Raw genomic sequence first — 20754 nt, forward strand, 5'->3', positions numbered from 1 at the left:
GAAACTGCAAACTTGGAGACAGTCATCAGAATGTGTTTGCCCACCCTTCCTTCCTCATTGGCATTTAGCTACGGTCCTCTGCACCAATACTAACCACAGTTACCTCCACAGCCATGGTTTGTGAATGCGTCTCGAACCATTGCCTCATAGTCTGGTTTATGAGGGAGCCCAGGTGACTGTTGGTGGACATGACTGAATGTGGGGACGGAATGGAGGGCAGACAGTTTCCTGTGTCATGAGAAGGGAGCACATGCTGCTCAGGCAGACTCCAGGCCTGCAAATCTTGTTACAGGGAGAGTCTGCGCTCCATCTGCGCAGGCCTGAGTTGTCTTGGCAGACTCCTCCCTAGGAAAGTTTTGGAGCCAGTTGAGCTGCAAGGAAACATGAGAGTAAAGGCAAGCTAGCAAGTGCCCCTTTGATATTTGGCAACTCCTTTGCAGCCTGAAACCAGGTTGTACTTGAGACAGGACTTGGCCTTTTCAAAGGCAGGTGCCTGATCTATGAATAGCTTCCCTGAAGTGGAGCCCTGCGTTCTCCAGCAACTTTTAAAAGGATGTGCTGCTTCTTTGCTATAACTATCTTTATCCTGATGGCGGGGCAGAGTTGCCTGTTTAATGGAGTCTAAAAAGACACAGTGAAGACTGAACTGCAGATGAAGCTGGGGTTGAGAGGTTGTTAATTGCTGCATGGTATGGGGCAGTTAAACAGCCTTTTCATACTGGCACATGTTGCTCTTGCAAAATGCCTCCCCACCACCTTACAATTCTAAAAATGATGAAATCACTAGGAAGAAACCAGGACACACACACCCCGCAAAGCAGCTCCAATAGGGTGGAATCTGGAGGGCCGTAATCTGGGTTGGAATCATCATCATGGCAAGTAAACCAGAAAGTTCAGGGCTGGATCCAGCACTTCTGGGGGACTGAAGGTGAGGCAAGCTCAGTGTGCAAGCAGTGGATACACTACAGTAGGTACACCATTATAATAATTTTATTTATACTCCTCCCAATATAAGCATACAAAACACACCAAACCATTCCGTGCTTTTTAAAACAAGTGTAACTATCTTCAACCCCTAAACTTGCTTTCTAGAATGATAGAATATTAATATACCACTGTTTAATTGATATACTGTTTAATGCCCAGGAGGGGATCCTTGGCATTTCTTGATCCTCTGCCACTGTACCTAACAAGGCTGGTGGTGTTGCTGTTAAATGCCAGGTTGGTTTGCCATTAGATCCAATGCTGTGCTTTTGTAACCGGTGTATGAGCTGCAGCTGGCGAAAAGTACTCCTGTGCACTGCATGGCGGTGAGCTGTAATGTCTTGAGGAGGTAGTTGGTTGTGCTCATTCCACGGGTGAATTCATTTCTGTAGCAAACACAGTTCCCTCCAGGTTTGCTGGAGTACAACCCATCCATTCCCTCCAGCCCCCATAGGTCAGGAGTGATGGGAGTTGTCATCCAGAGACTTGGGGAGGGGGGTACCATGTTGGCTACCCCTGCTATGTATAAACTGGAGCTCAGTTGGTCAGCTAATGATAATATTTAAAGCAAGCTTAGCTACTCTGGAGAACAGTCAGCAAATGCTGTCCAGAGGGAATACATACCTGAATTGATGTTTATCGCAGGATGTTTATTTTAATTGAAATCAATTTTTGTGGTAGCAACAGTTTTTAGTATGTTAGGTTTTAACGTCGTCTTTCACCTGGTGGTTTCAGTAACGTTTATTGTGGTAGTGACTTTAGGAATGAAGGACTTCCTTTATTTGAGACTGCTGGCTTTATGATGAGTTAAATTTTGTTGGAGTTTTTAAAACGATGTATGCTTTTGCTGAATAAAGGTTCTATGAAGGTAAAAAAACCCAAACCGATAGGATATTTAGCTTTGGGGAGGTGGAGCAGCAGTGGTGGTCTCTGAACTTTCGTTATGATTACCAGGGCTGTCATGGCAGTTCAGAATATCTTGCTTGTTTCGTTATCCAACAATCTTCCTTCCTTTTCTTTCAAGCCTGCGGCTGTGGCCAAGCACTTTGCTGCCTTGTCTACCAATGGGGTGAGTATTTCAGTTTATAAGTTTCTGTAGCTTTTTGCCCTTCTAGAACAGTTTAATAGCAGTGTTGGGATCAAAGTAATGTGATGCAGGAGATCAGTGGTGCTGTCTCCTGTTGCTTTTGTTGTTTTACAAAACAACTGTTGCCTTGAAGATGTGGGAACATTTTGACGACTTTAGGTCTTCCCCTACCGAGTTTGTAGCATATTTGAGGAAATTGCATGGCTGGAAGGAAACGGTTAACCCCCTCCCCTCCATTGCCATTTCTAAATCTCCCATGACACTTCTTGTTTGGCCCACAGCTGAAAATATATGATGGAAATAGAAAGGAATAATATTGGAACCTCTTGAAATATTCTACATACTTACAGTGAATTGTTCCTACATGTGCTGGTTCTTAACTAGCCAAAACGGCACTCCTTGCTGAAGCGGGGTGGGGTCTCCTAGCAACTCTCAGCAGCACCCTTAACAAACTACAGCTCCCAGAATTCTTTGGGGGATGTCATTGGCTGTTTAAAGTGGTATAATGCTTTAAGTGTATAGTGTGAATGTGACCTTATTCTTCCTTCTCTCTTTAAGAAATACAGGCACAATAATATATTGGTTGCTTTGTCCCTATAGATGTAAATAGTGTTGCTCAGGCTTTCCCAAGAAAGCTCTACTTCGATAAACATTCCTACTGCGGCTTCTCAGCCACTGAATATGTTTTGAATACAGTCATACCTCGGTTTAAGTATGCCTCGGTTTGAGTACTTTCCTGTCTGGAACGGATTAATCCACTTTCCATAACTTTCATTGGGAAAGTTCGCTTCAGGTTAAGTACGGACTTCCAGAACCAATTACACTCATACTTCGGGTTAAGTACGCTTCAGGTTGAGTACTCCGCGGACCTGTCTGGAACGGATTAATCCACTTTCCATTACTTTCAATGGGAAAGTTCGCTTCAGGTTAAGTACGTTTCAGGTTAAGTACAGACTTCCGGAACCAATTGTGTACTTAAACCGAGGTACCACTGTATGTATTTTCCCAACCCTAACTGGAGATGCCATTGAGGGTTGAACCTGGGGCCTTCTGTATGCAAAGTAACTGCTCCAGGATTGAGCCACAGCCCTAGTAATTGTTGCAGGCTTCTCTGCCTAGCACCAATCTGATCTCTGTTGCACACTCTCTCTCTCCCTCCCCCCCCCCCCCCGCTTTCCCCCCTTTTAGCCTAAAGTTAAAGACTTTGGAATTGACACTCAGAACATGTTCGAGTTTTGGGACGTAAGTAAAACATGCTTTGCAAGTCCATCATTGGACAATAGGACAGTTCTTCTCACTCTTCTAGAATTCAGGCTCCCCATATACACATTTTCTTCTGGATACACAGGGAATCATTGCATGTGGCCGGCTTCTGCACCCAGGAACCTGTTGTGAGGGAGCAATGCTTCTGAATACCAGTTGTGCTTGGCTCCTGCTTGTGGGCTTCCCAGAAGAGGCGTCCGGTTGACCACTGAGAGAATAGGAAGCTGGACCAAATGGGTTATCAGCCTGATAGCTCTTCTTACATTCTTAGTTGTTTTACTACTAAAACAACAAACCATTAATATGTTAACCAAGTGGGGGAAGGAAAGCTTCCATTATTTTGCCTAATCTTTAAAGCCATCCAGCTTGGTAGGCATCACTGCCTCAGGACCTGATAATTCCTAGGAACTGCATGCCTTCCAGGTGTGGTCCCCCTCCTTAGTTTGGGATAGAATAAAAGTCCGTTCCGCAGCTGCTACAATGTGCTGACCCCTCTCCCCTTTGCTAATATTTGCAGTGCAGGGGAGCTTTGATGAAGGGCAGATTTTAGGGGTCACCACCATGAAGACACTGCAGAAAGTCTGGCCTCTTTGGCTCTTTTGCTAAGGAACTTGTCAAAGTTCAGGCTAGGAGGCCTCTGTGAACACATTTCAGTCTAGACAGCTGCTGGGTAATAGGAGATAGTTTGCTGCTCCCAACTTCTGGTCTTCATGAGTTATTATAAGCTGTGACATTTTGCCTGATGGGAGCCTACTGTATATAATCTAGGTCAGTAAAAAGGTCAAATGTCAGCCTTGCTTGAGAGCTTGAAAGTGGTGCAGGAGCTGAACTTTGATCTTTGAGCTTATCATAAACTGCCTGGCAGTGAAGAATTCAAAGTTCGTGACCGTCCAAGGATTTGGCTGCACCTTTTCCTTACCTCATCCTCCTGCCATAGAAAGGTGTCCCTTTCCCACTTCCCATCTGCCAGATTCCTCCTTAAGGTGCCCAAGCTCAGGTGGCAAAGCTCTGCCCCAAATGCATGCCCTGAAAGACCTGGCTCTAGGAATGCCCACTCGCTCCCTTTTGTTCTTAGTTTGGTGGGTCAAGCTTCCTCTCATCCCTCTTTCCTAAGTCCCAAGAATCCAAAAGTTCCAGGGTTGTAGCTAGTGCTCATTCTACCCATAGTAGACCTATTGAAATTGGTTTGCATGACTAACGTGGGTGGGTTAATTTCAGTGCTCTGCTCTGAGTAGAAATGAAAACTGGCTACAACCCACAGTATTTTGCTTTAAACATCTGTTTTGTGATTTATGTTGTAATGGCCACTGGTGACAAACAATAACAGGCACTTTGGAACTCCTTGCCTCTTGACGTCAGGCAGGTGTCATCACTACAGTTTTCGGTGCCTGTTAAAACAACTTTGATGAGGCAAACCTATGCAGACATTCAGAACTTGCATTTTTTTTTTGCTACTTTTTGCATCTTTTGAATATTTTTAATACCTGTTTCCCATCAATAACTTTAATGTTATATTTTATAAAACATTATATTACATCAAGCAGTATATAATTTTTAAAAAAATACTTGACTGACCCCCCCCCCCGCAAAATGATATAGAGATGTTGTTACAATGCCTGCTTTTGCCATGTACTCAATCTACAGCCACCTTTGCTCTCCAGATATTTTGGGCTAGAAACGTCCCCCATCAGCGATGCTGGCTGTGGGGTTAAAGGGGCGTTGTAGTTCAAAATATCTGGAGAGCACCCAGTTGAAGTTAATTGGGGGTTCTGTGCTGGGAGTGCTTTGCAGAGGAATCCCTGGTGGTTAGTGCCTAGAATACATTGGTCTTCTCAACTGACTTTCCTCTCCCCCTTACCCTCTTTTCTGTTTGCAGTGGGTTGGTGGCCGTTATTCATTGTGGTCTGCCATTGGCCTCTCCATTGCTCTACATATTGGTATGTACCCAGAGTTCTTGGCATGATGCATTCTACTGCTACTATTCTGGGTTGATATCTTTGGTTTTATGGGCTTTATAAACAAAGATCAAGTACCTTTTAGAAAGCCAATTGGTTTTTGTTTTTTTAATTGAATGGCTCACAACTTTGCAGATACCGGTAGCTGTTTCTGGTTCTCAAAACTAGAATAGAAATCTAATGAAAATGGGGGCAGGGAGCAGCCTTCTTTCCAAATTGAATGCTGTGTTGACTCAGTAGGGTAAAATTGTACAGGCACGTTGGGTTCAGATCATCAAAATCCAAGCCGCAAACTGCTTTTGAGTTTGACAAACCTAGCAAACCAACGAAACAATGAGGAGTATAATTTTGCAGTTGTATGGTTTGCAAACAGGTGTTTCCACTTAATAATACTGGTGTTTGCTTTTTAAAAAAAATCTATTTAGGTTATGATAACTTTGAGAAGCTGCTTGCTGGAGCCCACTGGATGGTGAGTATTTGGGTATTCTTCACAGATGATTGTGTCTGTGTCTGTGTCTCCACCTATTTGGTAACTTTAAACTAGGATTGGACAAAATCATGGAGGAGAGGGCTATCAGGAGCTACTAGCCAATACTGATATGCTTTGCACCAGAAGCAGTAATGCTGGGAACCTCAGGAGGAGGAGAGTGCTGCTCTTGAACTCAGGTCCTTCAAGAGAGCTTTCCAGTAAGGCCTCAGAATGGCCACTATGAGAACAGGATGCTGGACTAGATGGGTCATCGGCCTAATCAGAAGGGCTCTTCTTACGGTTTTAACCTGGTTGTTAGCTGGGGTTATGTAGGGCAAGCAAGAAACACCCCCCCCCCAAAAAATCTTAAATCCGTCATCTCTCTGGCTTGGTAGATCACAAGCATTGGTTATACACAGTGAAAATCCATGCAACTCCCATTCACAGTTACAGGAAGCACCAGTGGCTGAATGGGTTCTTATTTTCCAGCATCTTCAGAGGTTTCAGTATTATCCCCCCTCTGCCCAGCGCACTGTTGGCTTTCATAAAGTAAAACCATCTGCTTTCTACTGATAGAAGCCAGCTCTGCATTGCTCTAAAGAAGCTGGAGTTTCAGGAGTGTGTTTGAGGTTGGGTCCAGGATGGCCCGTGTGTGCCCTAGGTTTGGTTTTGATAACATGGGTGTGTTTTACATCCATTTGCCTTACAGGACAATCACTTCCGCACCACTCCGCTGGAGAAGAACGTGCCCGTGTTGCTGGCAATGCTGGGGGTCTGGTATATCAACTGCTTCGGGACTGAGACCCATGCGCTTCTGCCCTACGACCAGTACATGCACCGCTTTGCAGCATACTTCCAGCAGGTAAGGAGTCATCGTTGGAGTCATTCCCTTGTGCTCCTTATCAGTTGGTCTGCTCTCTGAATCCAGGCTTGCAGTCTTAAGAGTGGAATGAGGATCCGTGAATGTGCATTGGGCCCACTGGGTGCAGGGAAGCATCCACGTTAATTGCAGTCTGTGGGTCGTTCCACCAAGTAAGAGTTGTGGCTTGGTGGGTCACAGGCTGCCAGTGCTGCACTGAGTGTAGGCCTCTGTCCAACCCTCCTGGTGGTGCACAGATTAGCTGTGTGTGTCTCCTCTATTCTGGCTGGTTCTAGTAGTATATATGCCTACATATGGTTCTATTGCTGCTGTTTTACTGTACGTCTTTTATTGAAATGAGTTTTATTTCCTGGTTATTATTTTTGTTACACTTTTGCAAGTCGCTTGGAAACTTCTAAGGTGACTAATAAATTGAATGGGTGATGATTTATGTATTAAGTCTGAACTTCTGCTGTCACTTAGGGAGACATGGAATCCAATGGGAAATACATCACCAAGAAGGGCACTCGTGTGGATTACAATACTGGGCCAATTGTGTGGGGTGAGCCTGGAACCAATGGGCAGCACGCTTTCTATCAGCTGATCCATCAAGGTATGTTGAAAAGCGGATCCCATATTCTGAGCATTTTAGTAGAGCCAGAGATCCCAGAGTTGGAAGGGGCTTTAGAGGCGGTGTCTAATCCAGGAAGGACAATATAGGATGACCAGGCAGGTGCCTGGCCAGGCAGCACCTAATAACTTTCACCAAAGGAGAGTGACCCACATATCCAGACAGCCTATGCCACTGTCAAACAACTTCTTAAGTGTTGTTGACAGCCATGCCTGCTTTCCATAGTTAAACCCAGCTCAAGGTGGCTTACAACATCAAAAGATGTACATTCTCTCTTTTCTCTCTCTCTATATATATTAGTCATGATCAATAAATGAAAACATCTCAGCAAGTATACAATTAAACATGAGTCGTAATAAGGTCCAACAATAAAAATACAACAAAAGGTCCAACAATAAAAATACATAAGTATGAAACATCTCCAAAATTAAATCTTGACCCCCAACAAAATTCTGAGCACCAGCTTCTGTAGTAGGAGTCAGTCAGCCACAGCCACAGCCACACCTACCCCTGTGGCCAGGTGGAAATAGACCAGTTAAAGCAGGGAGCAGGTCATGTAGGACTCCCAGCAAAGATAGTCTTCTCTTGCTCAGCTCAAATCTGCAAATTCCACATATTTAAAATTCATGGTTTTGTTTTTTTGCTTATACCCCATATTTCCTTCAAGATGCTCAAGGTGTCATGCACAGTTCTCTCCCCCCCCCCCGGTATTACCCTCACAACAACCTTGTGAGGTAGGTTAGCCTGAGAGTGGGTTGACTGGCCCAGGGTGATGCAGTGAGCTTCACAGCTGATTTGGGGATCTGAACCCTTGTTTCCCAGGTCCTGACCAGACCTTTTAACCGCCACCAGCATACCACATTGGTTCACGTTCTGCCCTTTCGCGTAGCTCAGGCGCTTACTAATCTTAACACTGTAAAGTCCTCCAGTTTGATGTGAAGTAAGCATCTGCATAAGCCACTGTCAGTGCGTTACAGCAGCGGAGATGTCAGGTCACTTAAAAATAAAGCAGCAAATTAGAACTAGTTTCCAGTGGTTAGCCTTGTAGAACAAGTTTTCTTAATGATCTCTGTAAAGTAACTTAACTGCATCAAGTGAGACCCTCATAAAATCTTTTTTGTTTTGTTTTTTGTTTGTAGGAACTCGTATGATCCCTTGTGACTTCCTCATCCCTGTCCAGACGCAGAATCCTATCAGGAAAGGGCTGCATCACAAGGTGAATGGCTAACAACTAATAGCATGTTTTCAAAGCAGTTTCTTGCATGTGGGGAAACTTGCATACCACAGAGAAAGCGGAGATTCTTATTTGGAGATGCTTTCATGTAAACTCAAGACGCTCCCTTATACTGAATCAGTTTGCAGGTCTGTTGAGCCCAATAGGAGTATAGCAACTAGATCAAGGGAAGTAATAGTACCACTGTATTCTGCTCTGGTCAGACCTCACCTGGAGTACTGTGTCCAGTTCTGGGCACCACAGTTCAAGAAGGATACTGATAAGCTGGAACGTGTCCAGAAGAGGGCAACCAAAATGGTCAAAGGCCTGGAAACGATGCCTTATGAGGAACGGCTTAGGGAGCTGCGTATGTTTAGCCTGGAGAAGAGAAGGTTAAGGGGTGATATGATAGCCATGTTCAAATATATAAAAGGATGTCATATGGAGGAGGGAGAAAGATTGTTTTCTGCTGCTCCAGAGAAGCGGACACGGAGCAATGGATTCAAACTACAAGAAAGAAGATTCCACCTAAACATTAGGAAGAACTTCCTGACAGTAAGAGCTGTTTGGCAGTGGAATTTGCTACCAAGGAGTGTGGTGGAGTCTCCTTCTTTGGAGGTCTTTAAGCAGAGGCTTGACAGGCATATGTCAAGAATGCTTTGATGGTGTTCCCTGCTTGGCAGGGGGTTGGACTGGATGGCCCTTGTGGTCTCTTCCAACTCTGATTCTATGACTCCAGATCCTGCCAGCACAGGGTTTTGAAGCATAGCTGTGTATACATAATGTATATATATGCATATGTAAATATACATATGTGTATATATTTTACCTTGTGTAGCATAGCTGGCTTGGCTCAGCTACTTGCTTTGATGAGCATTGTAAGAAATGAAGCCCAGTCCCTGGGTTCTGAGATTTCAGCATGTGCTATCAGAAGTTAATAGGTTCCATCTTCCTTGCGTTAAAGGGAGGCAGTGGCTAGCAAATGGACTTGGCAACAGGCCTCCAGCAAGAGATACATGTTTTTTAACACACAACATGTGTCAGCCAGCTTACCAATTCCAGGGTGTGCTATCAATTATTGGTTTTGAAGAAGTGGGGGGTGGGGTGGAGTTGGTGAATAATCACGATTAAAAAGGCCCATCTGTCCCTTTCTGGATTTCACTTCCTTCAACCATAGTATTTGCAATTTATATATTAATAGTGACTAAAATTGGCACCTTCCGAAAACTGACAATTGCCAACATGGGCACTACCAGTAAATATCCAATTAATAATTTAAAATGAACATTTAGGTTGAAATAAATTCAACAGGGCTAGCTCACTTGCCTTTTTTTTAGATGTTGGCCAGTAATTTTGTGGATCTCAGTAAAGCTGGAATCCCAAAATGTGGCAACGTAATTGCATTCCTACCACATGTGCAAGAAGTGCCCCTTAATTTTGTATCCCTCCAACACCATGGGGTGTGAATTGGTTTGATATTCGCCAAGCGTAGAGGAGTAAGCTGCCATTTCTGGAATGCTTTCAGTGCAATTTCCTTAAGTGAAGCTGGGATTGCTTTGTAGGGAAATTTTGTCCACGTGGTATTCCAATCCTTGGCAATAGAAATAAAAATATTAACATGAACAGTTGTGATATGCAAATCTATTTTATTATGTGTTTTTTAACAAAGACGTTTATTTAAAAAAAAGGACGGAGAAAATCAGCAGCATGGTATCTAAAATACGAAAGGGCAAACCTCCTCTCTGTCCTAATCCTGGTCACCACAGAAAATGACACAGGCCTCTCTCTCTCTCTCTTTCCTGCTAGATCCTTCTGGCCAATTTCCTTGCCCAGACTGAGGCCTTAATGAAAGGGAAGACCACAGACGAAGCTCGTAAAGAGCTGCAGGCTTCTGGGCTGAGCGGGGATGCCCTGGAGAAGATTCTTCCACACAAGGTACCTCAGTTGCAGCATCTATCCAAGCACCTGGGTGGGTTGCGGGCATTGCACTATGGTATGCAACTGGATGAGTAAACTGAAGGCCAACCAGGGTGACTCCCCTTTGAGGAAAGGTTGCTGTAGAGAAAAGTCCTGTCCCCCAATAACGCCAGAACTCATGGCCATCCAATGAAACAGAATGTTGGAAGATTCAAGACAGTAAAGAAATAATAATTTATTATTTATACCCCGCCTGTCTGGCTGGGTTTCCCCAACCACTCTGGGCAGCTCCCAACAAAATATTAAAAACACTATAAAACATCAAACATTAAAAAAATTCCCTAAAGAAAGGACTTCTTCACACAGCTCAGAGTTAAACTGTGGAACTTGCTCTCACAGAAGGCAGTGGTGGCCAGCAGCTTTGGATAGCTTTAAAAAACCGTTTTGGACAAATAGAAAAGGCAATTGGTGGCTATTAGCTGTTATTAAAGTATTTATTGTCTTTAGAGTCTTACAGGGGAAGGCAGGTCCTTGCTCCAAGGACACCACAAATCTAAGGCTGTCAGTGTCAGCCAGGCACCAAACAAGGGATGCGTATGGGTGCTTGAGCTTTTGCTTTTATGGGCAGGAAGGACCCAAATGTTCAGATACAAGCTTGTTGAAGGGAGGATTTGAAGAAGCGGCACATCCTGTAGCTGTTATGGTTTTTCGCTGGTGATTTGGCTGTGAAACAGTAAGATGCATCCTTTATAGGTCTGAAGAGTATTATTATTATTAGAGCAGAGAGTAATAAATGTGTATCTCTTGTGTTTCCTTTATAGGTCTTTGAAGGAAACCGCCCAACCAATTCCATTGTGTTTTCTAAACTTAACCCATTCATTCTTGGAGCCTTAATTGGTAAATGTCTTACTCTTGAGTATTTGTATTCATAGGCTGCTTTGTCTCCCATAAGACTCACTATTCATCCTGCCTGTCTTCTTCTGTTTTCTTTAATCTGTTACAGCGATGTATGAACACAAGATCTTTGTTCAAGGAGTTATATGGGATATTAACAGCTATGACCAGTGGGGGTAAGTCACTTTCATGTATATGGGGGGAGGGGGGCTTTCCTTGTGAAATGAGTCTCTGCTTTCCTAGGGTTGGACTCCCACTTAACTTTAAAGGAATCCAGATCAGTTTAGGGCAAACTTGTTTCATAGTGGAAAAATGAGCTATTTGCACCTTGGCCTGTTGCTGTAGCAACTTTGCTAAAGGATCAGCAGGTATGTTCTTGACAGGTTGGACTGATCTTCACTGCCATCAATTGTGTGGGAAGTTCCCTTTCAGACAACTAAGCTGCACTTTGTCACTGAAAAGCCTCCTGGTTTTGTTTTGTTTTTTGGTTGTGCTTTTATAAATAAAAACACACCAAAAAAGCAGAAGTTAAACATACATAGTTGGAAACATCATATTGTGAAGGGAACACACACACACACACACACACACACACACACACACACACACACACACACAGAGCACCTTTATTAAGAGGAGCCTTGCTGGATCAGGCCAAAGGGGGTTCATCCAGTCTAGCATCCTGTTCTCAGAGTGGTCACCCAGGCACCTGTGGGAAATGTGCAAGCAGGATTTGAGCCCAAGAAACCCTCTTCCCCTCCTGTGGTTTCCAGCAACTGGTACTCAGGAACATTACTGCCTCCAAATTGAAGGCAGAACAATACCCATCAAGATTAGTAGCCATGGAAATACACATTCTGGATTGCTTTTTCTAAGCCACTAAAAATGTTCCTGCCAGTGTGGCTCAACTGCTAGCTAGCATGTATTTTGACTGGCAAGACCTCGGATCAATCCTCTGCTCAGCCACAAAGCCTGTCTTGTTGTACCACCTACCACCGGTTGTGTGGTTGCAGGCCTTGCTGATTTGCACCCATGCTGCCTTAAGCTTGGAGGAAATCCAGGTTATAACCAGTGCCTAAACCAGGCCTTTGGTCTCTCACCTAAATCCGTCCTTTTCCTTCCCTTTGTATGCAAAAACCAGCGTTGAGCTTGGAAAGCAGCTGGCCAAGAAAATTGAGCCAGAACTGGAATCTGATGCGCCGGTGACATCTCACGATTCTTCCACCAACGGGCTGATCAACTTCATCAAGAAACACCGGGCCTGATCTGAGGGCAGGAGGGCTGTGTGCCGACGACAATCCAACCGCCAAACACCCAGATCGATGTTGTAGTCTCTGCTTCGTTAACCACTCTTAACCGGAATAGCACTTTTTTCCACCAGTTCTGGCCTCTCTACACTTGTTAGCTATTAACGGTTAGCCTTGTTGCTTTTTTGAGCGTTGTTGCAAACAAAACCTTTTTTAATCTTGTGACAGCTGGAAAATGCTGTTTAGTTGCTGTTCGTGGCAGCTGAATTGTAACTGTTGGGTACTGTTCCCCCCCCCCTTTCACTTCCCACTCCAGCTCCACTCTGTATTGCCTAGATGGAAGCTGCACAACAGGCAGCAGCAAAAAAAAACAACCCTTTGCCTGCACTGTATCTTGTGAAGCTGGTGTAATTGTGAGACCCACCCCAACTTGTACACCCCACAGTTAACTAAAACATGGCTGCTTTGTGTTTTTCTCCTTTTATTTTGAGGTGTGAATGGGTTTGTTGGCTCTTTCCCATGATATAGTTAACCTTTTAGTTTCATCCTGAGCTGAATATACAGGATCTCATACACACAGCCATCAGTAGTCCTTAACCTTCGTGAAATTGTCTAATCCTCTTTTTAAAGCCAACCAGATTTGTGAGAGCACACTATACACTTCCTTGGAAGCCTATGAGTTCTCCTGTCATGAGAGGGGGAGAAAACTTACCTATCCAGTGTGGTGTAGTGGTTAAGAGCGGTAGACTCGTAATCTGGGGAACCGGGTACGCGTCTCCACTCCTCCACATGCAGCTGCTGGGTGACCTTGGGCTAGTCGCACTTATCTGAAGTCTCTCAGCCCCGTGCACCTCACTAGGTGTCTGTTGTGGGGGAGGAAGGGAAAGGAGATGGTTAGCCGCTTTGAGACTCCTTCGGGTAGTGAAAGGAGATTGTTAGCCGCTTTGAGACTCCTTCGGGTAGCGGGATATCAAATCCAAACTCCTCCTCTTTTTCCACTTTTTCCTTGCCTTGCATACCTGCCATGTCTCTTTTCTCTTAATTAAACCCCACGTGTCATGATTGTTCTTCATTGGGCAGTTGCTCCAGTCCCCTGGTTGTTTGGGTTCCCATTTTCTGAAGCCCTTCCAGCTCCACACTACCCTCTGCTAATTGTAACTCAACGCGGTCTCCCAACAACTCTCAGCACCCTTAACAAACTACAACTTTTTAAAGTTGCATGATCCTGCTTGATGGGCCCTCATTCTGCAGTGGGGCTTGGAGAATCCCTCAGGCCCATTCTGGCATTTTATCAAATTGGTGCCATTAAGAACATGAGAAGAGCCCTGCAGAAGCTGGATCAGGCCAAAGGAGGTCCATCTTGTCCAGCATCCTGTTCTTACAGGGGCCTGCACCTCATGGGGAGCCAGCCATTTACTTCTGCCTATTTTTGTGTGTATTGACTCTCATGGCCTTTCTGAAGGCAACAGAAGTGCCGAGGAAGCAAAAGCAGGTAAGATAGTCTTCTCTGCAACCTGGTGGCCTACAGATGTGTTGGACTCAGACATGCTACCTGGGGCTGATAGATTAACAGCTATGAATGATGGGAGCTGTAGTTCGAATCATCTCAAGGGTGCCAGGTTGGAGAAAGCTGGCTTCTGGGCCCTTACTTCCTTTTCGTAGCCTCTCAAAATGCCTTGAGCCACATCCAAGTTGCTTTTCTTCCAGAATAGCTGCTTGAAAAGCTTTTTCTCGTTTGACACACTCCATTCCCCTATCACAGAGAAGAGAGCTGGAGATTAAGGGGTGCGTTATACAAACACCGCAGCTCAAGGATGGTGAGGCAGTTTTGCTGCTCAATACAAACAGATGTACAAAGCTCATTTAAATGCTTGGTTCAGTCAGACAAGTGGTTTTGCAGGCATTCAGTGTGGTGAAGCTTGAACAAAGATCCACCTGGAGGCTGTGAAATTGAGAGTCCTTCCAACCTATACAACAATAGGTTTAAAATTTCAAATACTCTTTATGGCATATGCTTTTGTGGACTAGAGCCCACTTCAGATGCATGAGAGAAAAATGTAAAGGTTTTTGGTTCAAATCCCAAGGAGCCAGCACAAAACATTGAAACCAAAATCTCGATGCAGGACCATTTTAAAAAGCAATTACAATTATTGGCAAAAATTGATTGGCGACATCAACTTTGTAGGAAAAAGAGAACCTAGCCCTCCAGGTTGCTGAACTAAAACTCCCAACATCTGATCATTGGCCATGCTTGCTGGAGCTGTAGTGCTGTAGTCGTATGTGTGTCAGCTCAGAAGTAAGGTCCATTGCGTTCAGTGCAACTTACTCCCAGGTAAGGGTGTATAGGGTTGTACCCTAAATCAGGGCTAGAATGGTAAGCAAATAAAAGGATATTGCTTGAAGTGACTGCTAAGGAACAAAGGGCAAAATCGAACCAGCTCTTCCACTCAAAATCTCATTTTCTCCTTCCTGAGCAATATTGATGTTCCCTTTCTATGAAGGACAAGTTATGCCCATGACCTAGTACCTTAAAAGGACTTTAAAGTGGTCAGTTTGAGTTTAACAGCCTTGGTGGTCCTCAATGCCCTCCCCAAATGAAATTAAAACACCCCTCTTTGCCACCTTTCAGTCACATAATGTGCGCACAGTAAAAGGTCAGAAAAATCGCTATCCCAGCTGTGCTGCCTCTGCACCATTAAAAAGAGTCCCTGCCCCAAATTTTCATCTAAGATAAGCATTATAACTGCCCACTGGCACTGTGAAAATAAAGTATGTGTGAAGGCTAGATGCAATTTCTCTGTGTAAGGGTTGCTTATGTGTTAGTTAACTTGGAAGCCCTTTGAAGAATTCTACAAAGGGATCAAAGACAAATGATTAGAAAGATTTCAGCGAACTGAAGAAAGATTGGACTGGATCAAAGGGAGCAGCTGACAGTTGTTGGCTTGCCATGACTGAGCCTGTTTCAGCGGCTTGTTTTGTACTTCCTGGCTTATATATTCCTGATAGTTCTAAAACAGCATTGTTTACCGTACCATAGGAGTATATGCTGCTAACGTACGATAATATGTGTTAGCTCATTTGATTTTTGCAATCAGAGAAACGATGGATATGGAGGAAAAGCTAGTGCTGTGTTACGGATAAGAACATAAGAAACACCTTGCTGGATCAGACCAATGGGCTATCTGGTCTAGCATCCTGGTCTCACAGTGGCCAATGAGGTGGCTGTGGGAAACCAGCAAGCAGGATTCAGGTACAAGTTCCCTCTTCCTTCCAGCGGTTTCCAGGGACTGGTATTCAGAAGCATTACTGTACTGCATTTGACCATGGAGGCAGAATATAGCCATCTTTGCTAGTAGCCATTGAAAGCCATTTGCCAGTGAATTTATCCAGTCCCCTTTTGAAGCCATTTAAAAGTTAGTGGCCATCACTGAATACAGAGGGCCAAGGGGAAGTAAGAGGTCTAATTAATGTCAGTTCTGGTATATATATGGAAAAGGCATAATCAGGCAATCACATTTCACTTCATTCCTATACATTATGCCCTGCTCTCAAATTTAGACATTTCCACTGAATTGGCTTATATGTAAAGTAGTAATAACCTAGAACAACAAAGGCCACTTTCCCCAACTTAGCACCTGGTAGCTGTTTTGGACTACAAACTTCCAACTTCAGCCAACATGGCCATGCTTGCTTGGGCTGATGGGAGTTGTAGTTTAAAACATTGGAGGGCTGGGTTGCTATATGAGTTATTAGTCTCCCTTACCTGCACTGTATATCAAATTGGAGCACCATAGGATTGTTGAAGTTTCCCTGAAGAATGAACGAAAACAAATGTTTTGTACTACAAATAAATCGAATCATCATTATTTTTAATTATTAAAAACTACTTGGATAATAACAACTTTGCTAGCACTGGGACTTTGCAAAGAATTCTGGGGCTTAGAATTTGGGTAATTGGCTACTTAATCTGGTGGCCCCTAAACTATGGAGCCCCCTCCCCAGAGGTGCACCTAGCACCTTCATTATATACCTTCTGGTACAAACCTATTTACCCTGGCTTTTGACACTTGTTTTTGGACCCACCTTATTTTTATGGTTGTAAGGTGTTTTAAACCATTTTGAATATGGTGTTTTAATGCTGTAAACCCCCCACCCCACCCAAAACCTTAAGAGTGAAGGGAAGGCAACAAACAAACAAACAAGAGACAACAGTGGGCATGCAATTGTAGTTTTTGGTCTATTACAGAAAATGTTCTTTAACATCCCTAGTTGGCCAACCATCTCCCCCTTTCTGCTGAGAAGAAAAATATAGTCCCACAGAACCAGTAACACTGGGTGAAAGCCACATGAAGTCCTCTATGAATTGTGGCCTGCCAGGTGCTGGCTGACAGCCCCAGGTGCAATGCAAATGCCCTTGGTGGCATGGGTGACCGCAGTGCTGGCTCCCCCATGGGGCTAGGTGATACGATTGCCTCAGGTGGCAGATCCAGGGGGCAGAAGATCTGGCGCCCAAGGAATGTTACTGCTGCTGCGAGTGTGATGGCTGCTGCACACTCCTTGAAGATCAGATTTGCTGCCTCCTCAGCTATCCTCCCCACCCCAATGCCACCTCTACAGAAGCCTCTCGACGAATAGAAGGCGCTGCTGGTCTTCCACCCCCAGGGAGGAAATGGGGGCTTTCATTGGGTCCCCTGGGTTCTGCACCTACCTGGTTTGATTCAGAGCAGGCCTGTTTCCTTGTGAGTCCCACTTCAACCGTCAGGTGAAGTTGCTTTGATTTCCTTCCCCCACCTCTCCGAAGCAAATCTTTATTCTCCCATTGTTCCCTGGCTGGGTGGTTCACCTCAGGCGGCAAAAAGTCTTGGGTCAGCCCTGAGCCAAGACTGTTCGTGGCCCATGTTCTGCAGTCATCTCAGTGGGCCAAGAACAGTACAGCCTACAGCATAGACTTGCTTAATAGCTAGCTACACAAGGCCACTGCCAGCCACAAGGAGGAGCATTCCAAGGGGAAAAGAAGCGTTAAGTGCAGAAGGGAGATAGAGCTGCAGCAGGACGTCTCTGCTGCATGAGAGTTAACTGATCGTTCCAGTAGGGGTCACCCAGAGACAGTGAGGAAAAGGACTGGTAGACTGATGGATGCCACAAGCATAGGAAGAGGCGACCGGGAGGCAAACTGCTGGGCTCCTTTCGTTGGGGCAAAGCAAGCTATCAAAAAACATGGGAACATAAGGCAAGTGGCTCATATAGGCCAGCGTTCTCTTCTCACAGCAGCTGACCAGATGCCCACAAGAAGCTTGCAAGTACAACCTGAGTGCAAGGAGCATTTGTCCTTCCTGCGGTTTCCAGAAACTGATATTCAAAAGCATTACTGCCTCCAACTGTGCAGGCAGAGCATAGCAATCATGGTTCCTCGCCATCTATATAGCCTCCAAAAATTTGTCTAATCCTCTTTTAAAGCCATACAAAGCTGGTAACCATCTCTGCCTCCTGTGGGAGAGAGTTCTGTAGTTTAGCTATGCACTGCATGAGGAAGGACTTTCTTTTATCTGTCCTGAATCTTCCAACATTTAGCTTCATCAGACAGCTGGCCAGCTAACAATGGAATCCAGCAAATTTAACCCTTGATGGATCCAGGAATTAGAAGGGACTCGGGCATACAGCCTAACCCCCCACCCCAAACTCGCAATCTGTATTTTAATATTTTGTTGGAAGCCGCACAGAGTGGCTGGGTGAACCCGGTCAGATGTGCGGGGCATAAATATTATTATTATTATTATTATTATTATTATTATTATTATTATTATTATTATTACCATACGTTGTACAAGACAGCGTTTATTATTTGGAACCCACAAGGCATCTGAAGTCATTTTCAGAGACAAAGTAATAGCTTCTGTTGCTTCTATTTTTAAAAATATGATGAGTTTCTATCATTTAATTTCAAGCGGGTGGTGCTGTGGGTTGAACCACAGAGCCTAGGGCTTGCCGATCAGAAGGTCGGCGGTTCAAATCCTCGCAACGGGGTGAGCTCCCGTTGTTCGGTCCCAGCTCCTCACAGTTCGAAAGCACAAAGTGAAAGTAGATAAATAGGTACCGCTCCGGCGGGATGGGAAACGGTGTTTCTGTGCGCTGCTTTGGTTCACCAGAAGTGCTTAGTCATGCTGGCCACATGATCTGGAAGCTGTACGCCGGCTTTCTTGGCCAATAAAGCAAGATGAGCGCCACAACCCCAGAGTCGTCTGCGACTGGACCTAATGATCAGGGGTCCCTTTACCTTTAATTAACCTATTAACCATGATCTCTCAGCAGCATTTCGTACCATTAACTACGGTATTCTACTGCTTAGGGAGTTTTGTTCAGCCACCTGGAGCCTTCAATGTGGGGCTGCCTTTGAAGCCAACAAACAGCATCTGACACAGCAACTGTTGCAGAAGTCTGTGCTCAGATGGTTGATCAGGCAGGATGGTCCAAACACGTAACATCAATTCAAAGCGCTGGCATTCACTTGTAAAGCCTTATGCGGCTCAGAACCCCAATACCTCAGAAACTTGCGGAAGAGAAGAACAGAAGAAACAAACAGCTAAATAATGAGAAAGAGATAGTGGGAAAGAAGATGGTGGCAAAACCTCCCAGGTCTCCAGAGTAGGAGTTTGATGGAATGCGCCACACAATAAATAAGAGATCCAGCTATCGAGAAGCTTCTAGAACCATGTGCTTTACTGCCTCCTTAGGGGCCCACATTTTTTCCCCTACAGCCAAGGAATCTCAGATCGCCGAGGCAGGGCTTACAGCAAAAAGGTTATTAGAGTAAACTACCATATAATTAAGATAATTGTGAACAATAACATCATTGAAGAAGAAGGTGGGTTGGGTTACCACAGACGACTCATCATGCCGTCTGTCAATGTTGGAAAGAAAAAGAGACATGCATTCAGCAGGCAAGTCCAGGCAGCAGCTTTCAATGCTGGGCAGCATGTGAGGCATAGAAGGTTGGGCACCAGATGCTGCCAGGCAAGATCAAACAACTGGTGGCGGGGGGTGGGGAGCCTTGCAAAAACAAAATTGCCGCAGTGGGGCATAGTATCAGCTCCTCATGACTGTAATACCACCTTCCCTAATCTAAGGCCCTCGGTGTGATTTGGACTACAACATCCATCAACTTGGCAAAGGCAGGGCTGGTGGTTCTGCTAAGAGTTCCTGGTGGAGGAGACTTTGAAGGTGTTTGAGGACAGGGATTTGAAAAGTCTCCCATCAGACCACTTGTTATTGCTCTTACCTTGCCTTTCCAGAGGGAAAGAGTCTCACAATCCTGTTAGGGTGCTCCTCTACGCTGGGCATAGGTAACAGAAGATATCTGCGACAATGGATTCTGTAGGAAAGAATATGAAATCAGGATTATATTATTTTGATGTGCAAACAAAAAGAACCTGATCTAAACTTTGCTTCAAATTCTAAAAAGACAAGTGTCGCTGAAGTGAACCAGAAGCACTTGGTTTGCCACAGCTGCTGTGCATTTCAAGACTTCTCACTGGATTGTGTCCCAAGTATTGCAGAATATCCCAGCCGGCATTGTAAGAAGCATTTAAATGTAATCTTTAACTTTACCTGCATCCTTTTTGTTGGTCCAAAAATATCTGCAGCATTTATTTGAGGACCCTGGGCTGTTAACGGATCATGTTGTTTGATTAGGAGACACTTCATTGTTCCTGAGTTTTTGCCCCCAAAAAGCGCCTTTTTGGCCAATTAGTGTGAAGTCGTTGCTTGTTTAAGGCATCTCTAGGAGTTGTTTTTCCTGCTTCACATTCCTCCTTTTGCTCCCTGGCTACTTTTAAAAGCAGCTGAGCAATTGCTGCATTTCCAAACACAAAGAACAATAGCACTTCATGCACCGCAAAGGCCATTGGAGCAAATATTGATCAGGGGGCTTGAATGCCAGAAAAGCTTTTGCAGAAGGGGCACACCCAATATTGCTAGGAGAAAAAAAGATGAAAAGTCTAGCTGGTCACCTGCTGATCTAGAGACTCCAGTCTCTTATAAATGAGGGCGTCTTTTCTAAAGCCAGAAAAACAAATCCTCTTTCTTCACCACCTCTACATGACTGGCAATGATCTCATTTCCTCTCTCCCCCACCGATATTTGCAGAGGTGGGTCAAAATAATACCACCCACAGAGATGCATCACTTTGATAATAAAGGTAAAAGGGAGGATTTAGGGATAAGCTGCTGCTGCTTTTAG

At 44.6% G+C, this 20754-nt stretch overlaps 1 protein-coding gene and 1 long non-coding RNA gene across 2 annotated transcripts in view; one reads left to right on the forward strand and one right to left on the reverse strand.

Annotated features, from left to right (window-relative positions):
* GPI (glucose-6-phosphate isomerase) overlaps nucleotides 1-12987 on the forward strand; it is a 31201-nt gene extending 18214 nt beyond the window's left edge. The window contains exons 8-18 of the mRNA XM_035117931.3: nucleotides 2009-2053; nucleotides 3260-3313; nucleotides 5211-5271; nucleotides 5715-5758; nucleotides 6468-6620; nucleotides 7101-7230; nucleotides 8388-8464; nucleotides 10268-10396; nucleotides 11200-11275; nucleotides 11382-11448; nucleotides 12414-12987. Coding sequence (XP_034973822.3) covers nucleotides 2009-2053; nucleotides 3260-3313; nucleotides 5211-5271; nucleotides 5715-5758; nucleotides 6468-6620; nucleotides 7101-7230; nucleotides 8388-8464; nucleotides 10268-10396; nucleotides 11200-11275; nucleotides 11382-11448; nucleotides 12414-12537 — 960 coding nt within the window. The 3' untranslated portion in view covers nucleotides 12538-12987. The remainder of the gene's footprint in view (nucleotides 1-2008; nucleotides 2054-3259; nucleotides 3314-5210; nucleotides 5272-5714; nucleotides 5759-6467; nucleotides 6621-7100; nucleotides 7231-8387; nucleotides 8465-10267; nucleotides 10397-11199; nucleotides 11276-11381; nucleotides 11449-12413) is intronic.
* Nucleotides 10854-19923, reverse strand: LOC132592321 (uncharacterized). Its single transcript, XR_015950558.1, has 5 exons — nucleotides 19796-19923; nucleotides 16283-16329; nucleotides 13232-13382; nucleotides 11897-11981; nucleotides 10854-11101 (listed from the first exon to the last, which is right to left on the reverse strand). It is a non-coding gene; the product is annotated as an uncharacterized LOC132592321 (long non-coding RNA).
* Nucleotides 19924-20754: the final 831 nt, after the last annotated feature.

This window comes from Zootoca vivipara, chromosome 6 (genome assembly GCF_965207765.1).
Source record: "Zootoca vivipara chromosome 6, rZooViv2.hap1.1, whole genome shotgun sequence".
In the NCBI taxonomy this organism is placed as follows: domain Eukaryota; kingdom Metazoa; phylum Chordata; class Lepidosauria; order Squamata; family Lacertidae; genus Zootoca; species Zootoca vivipara.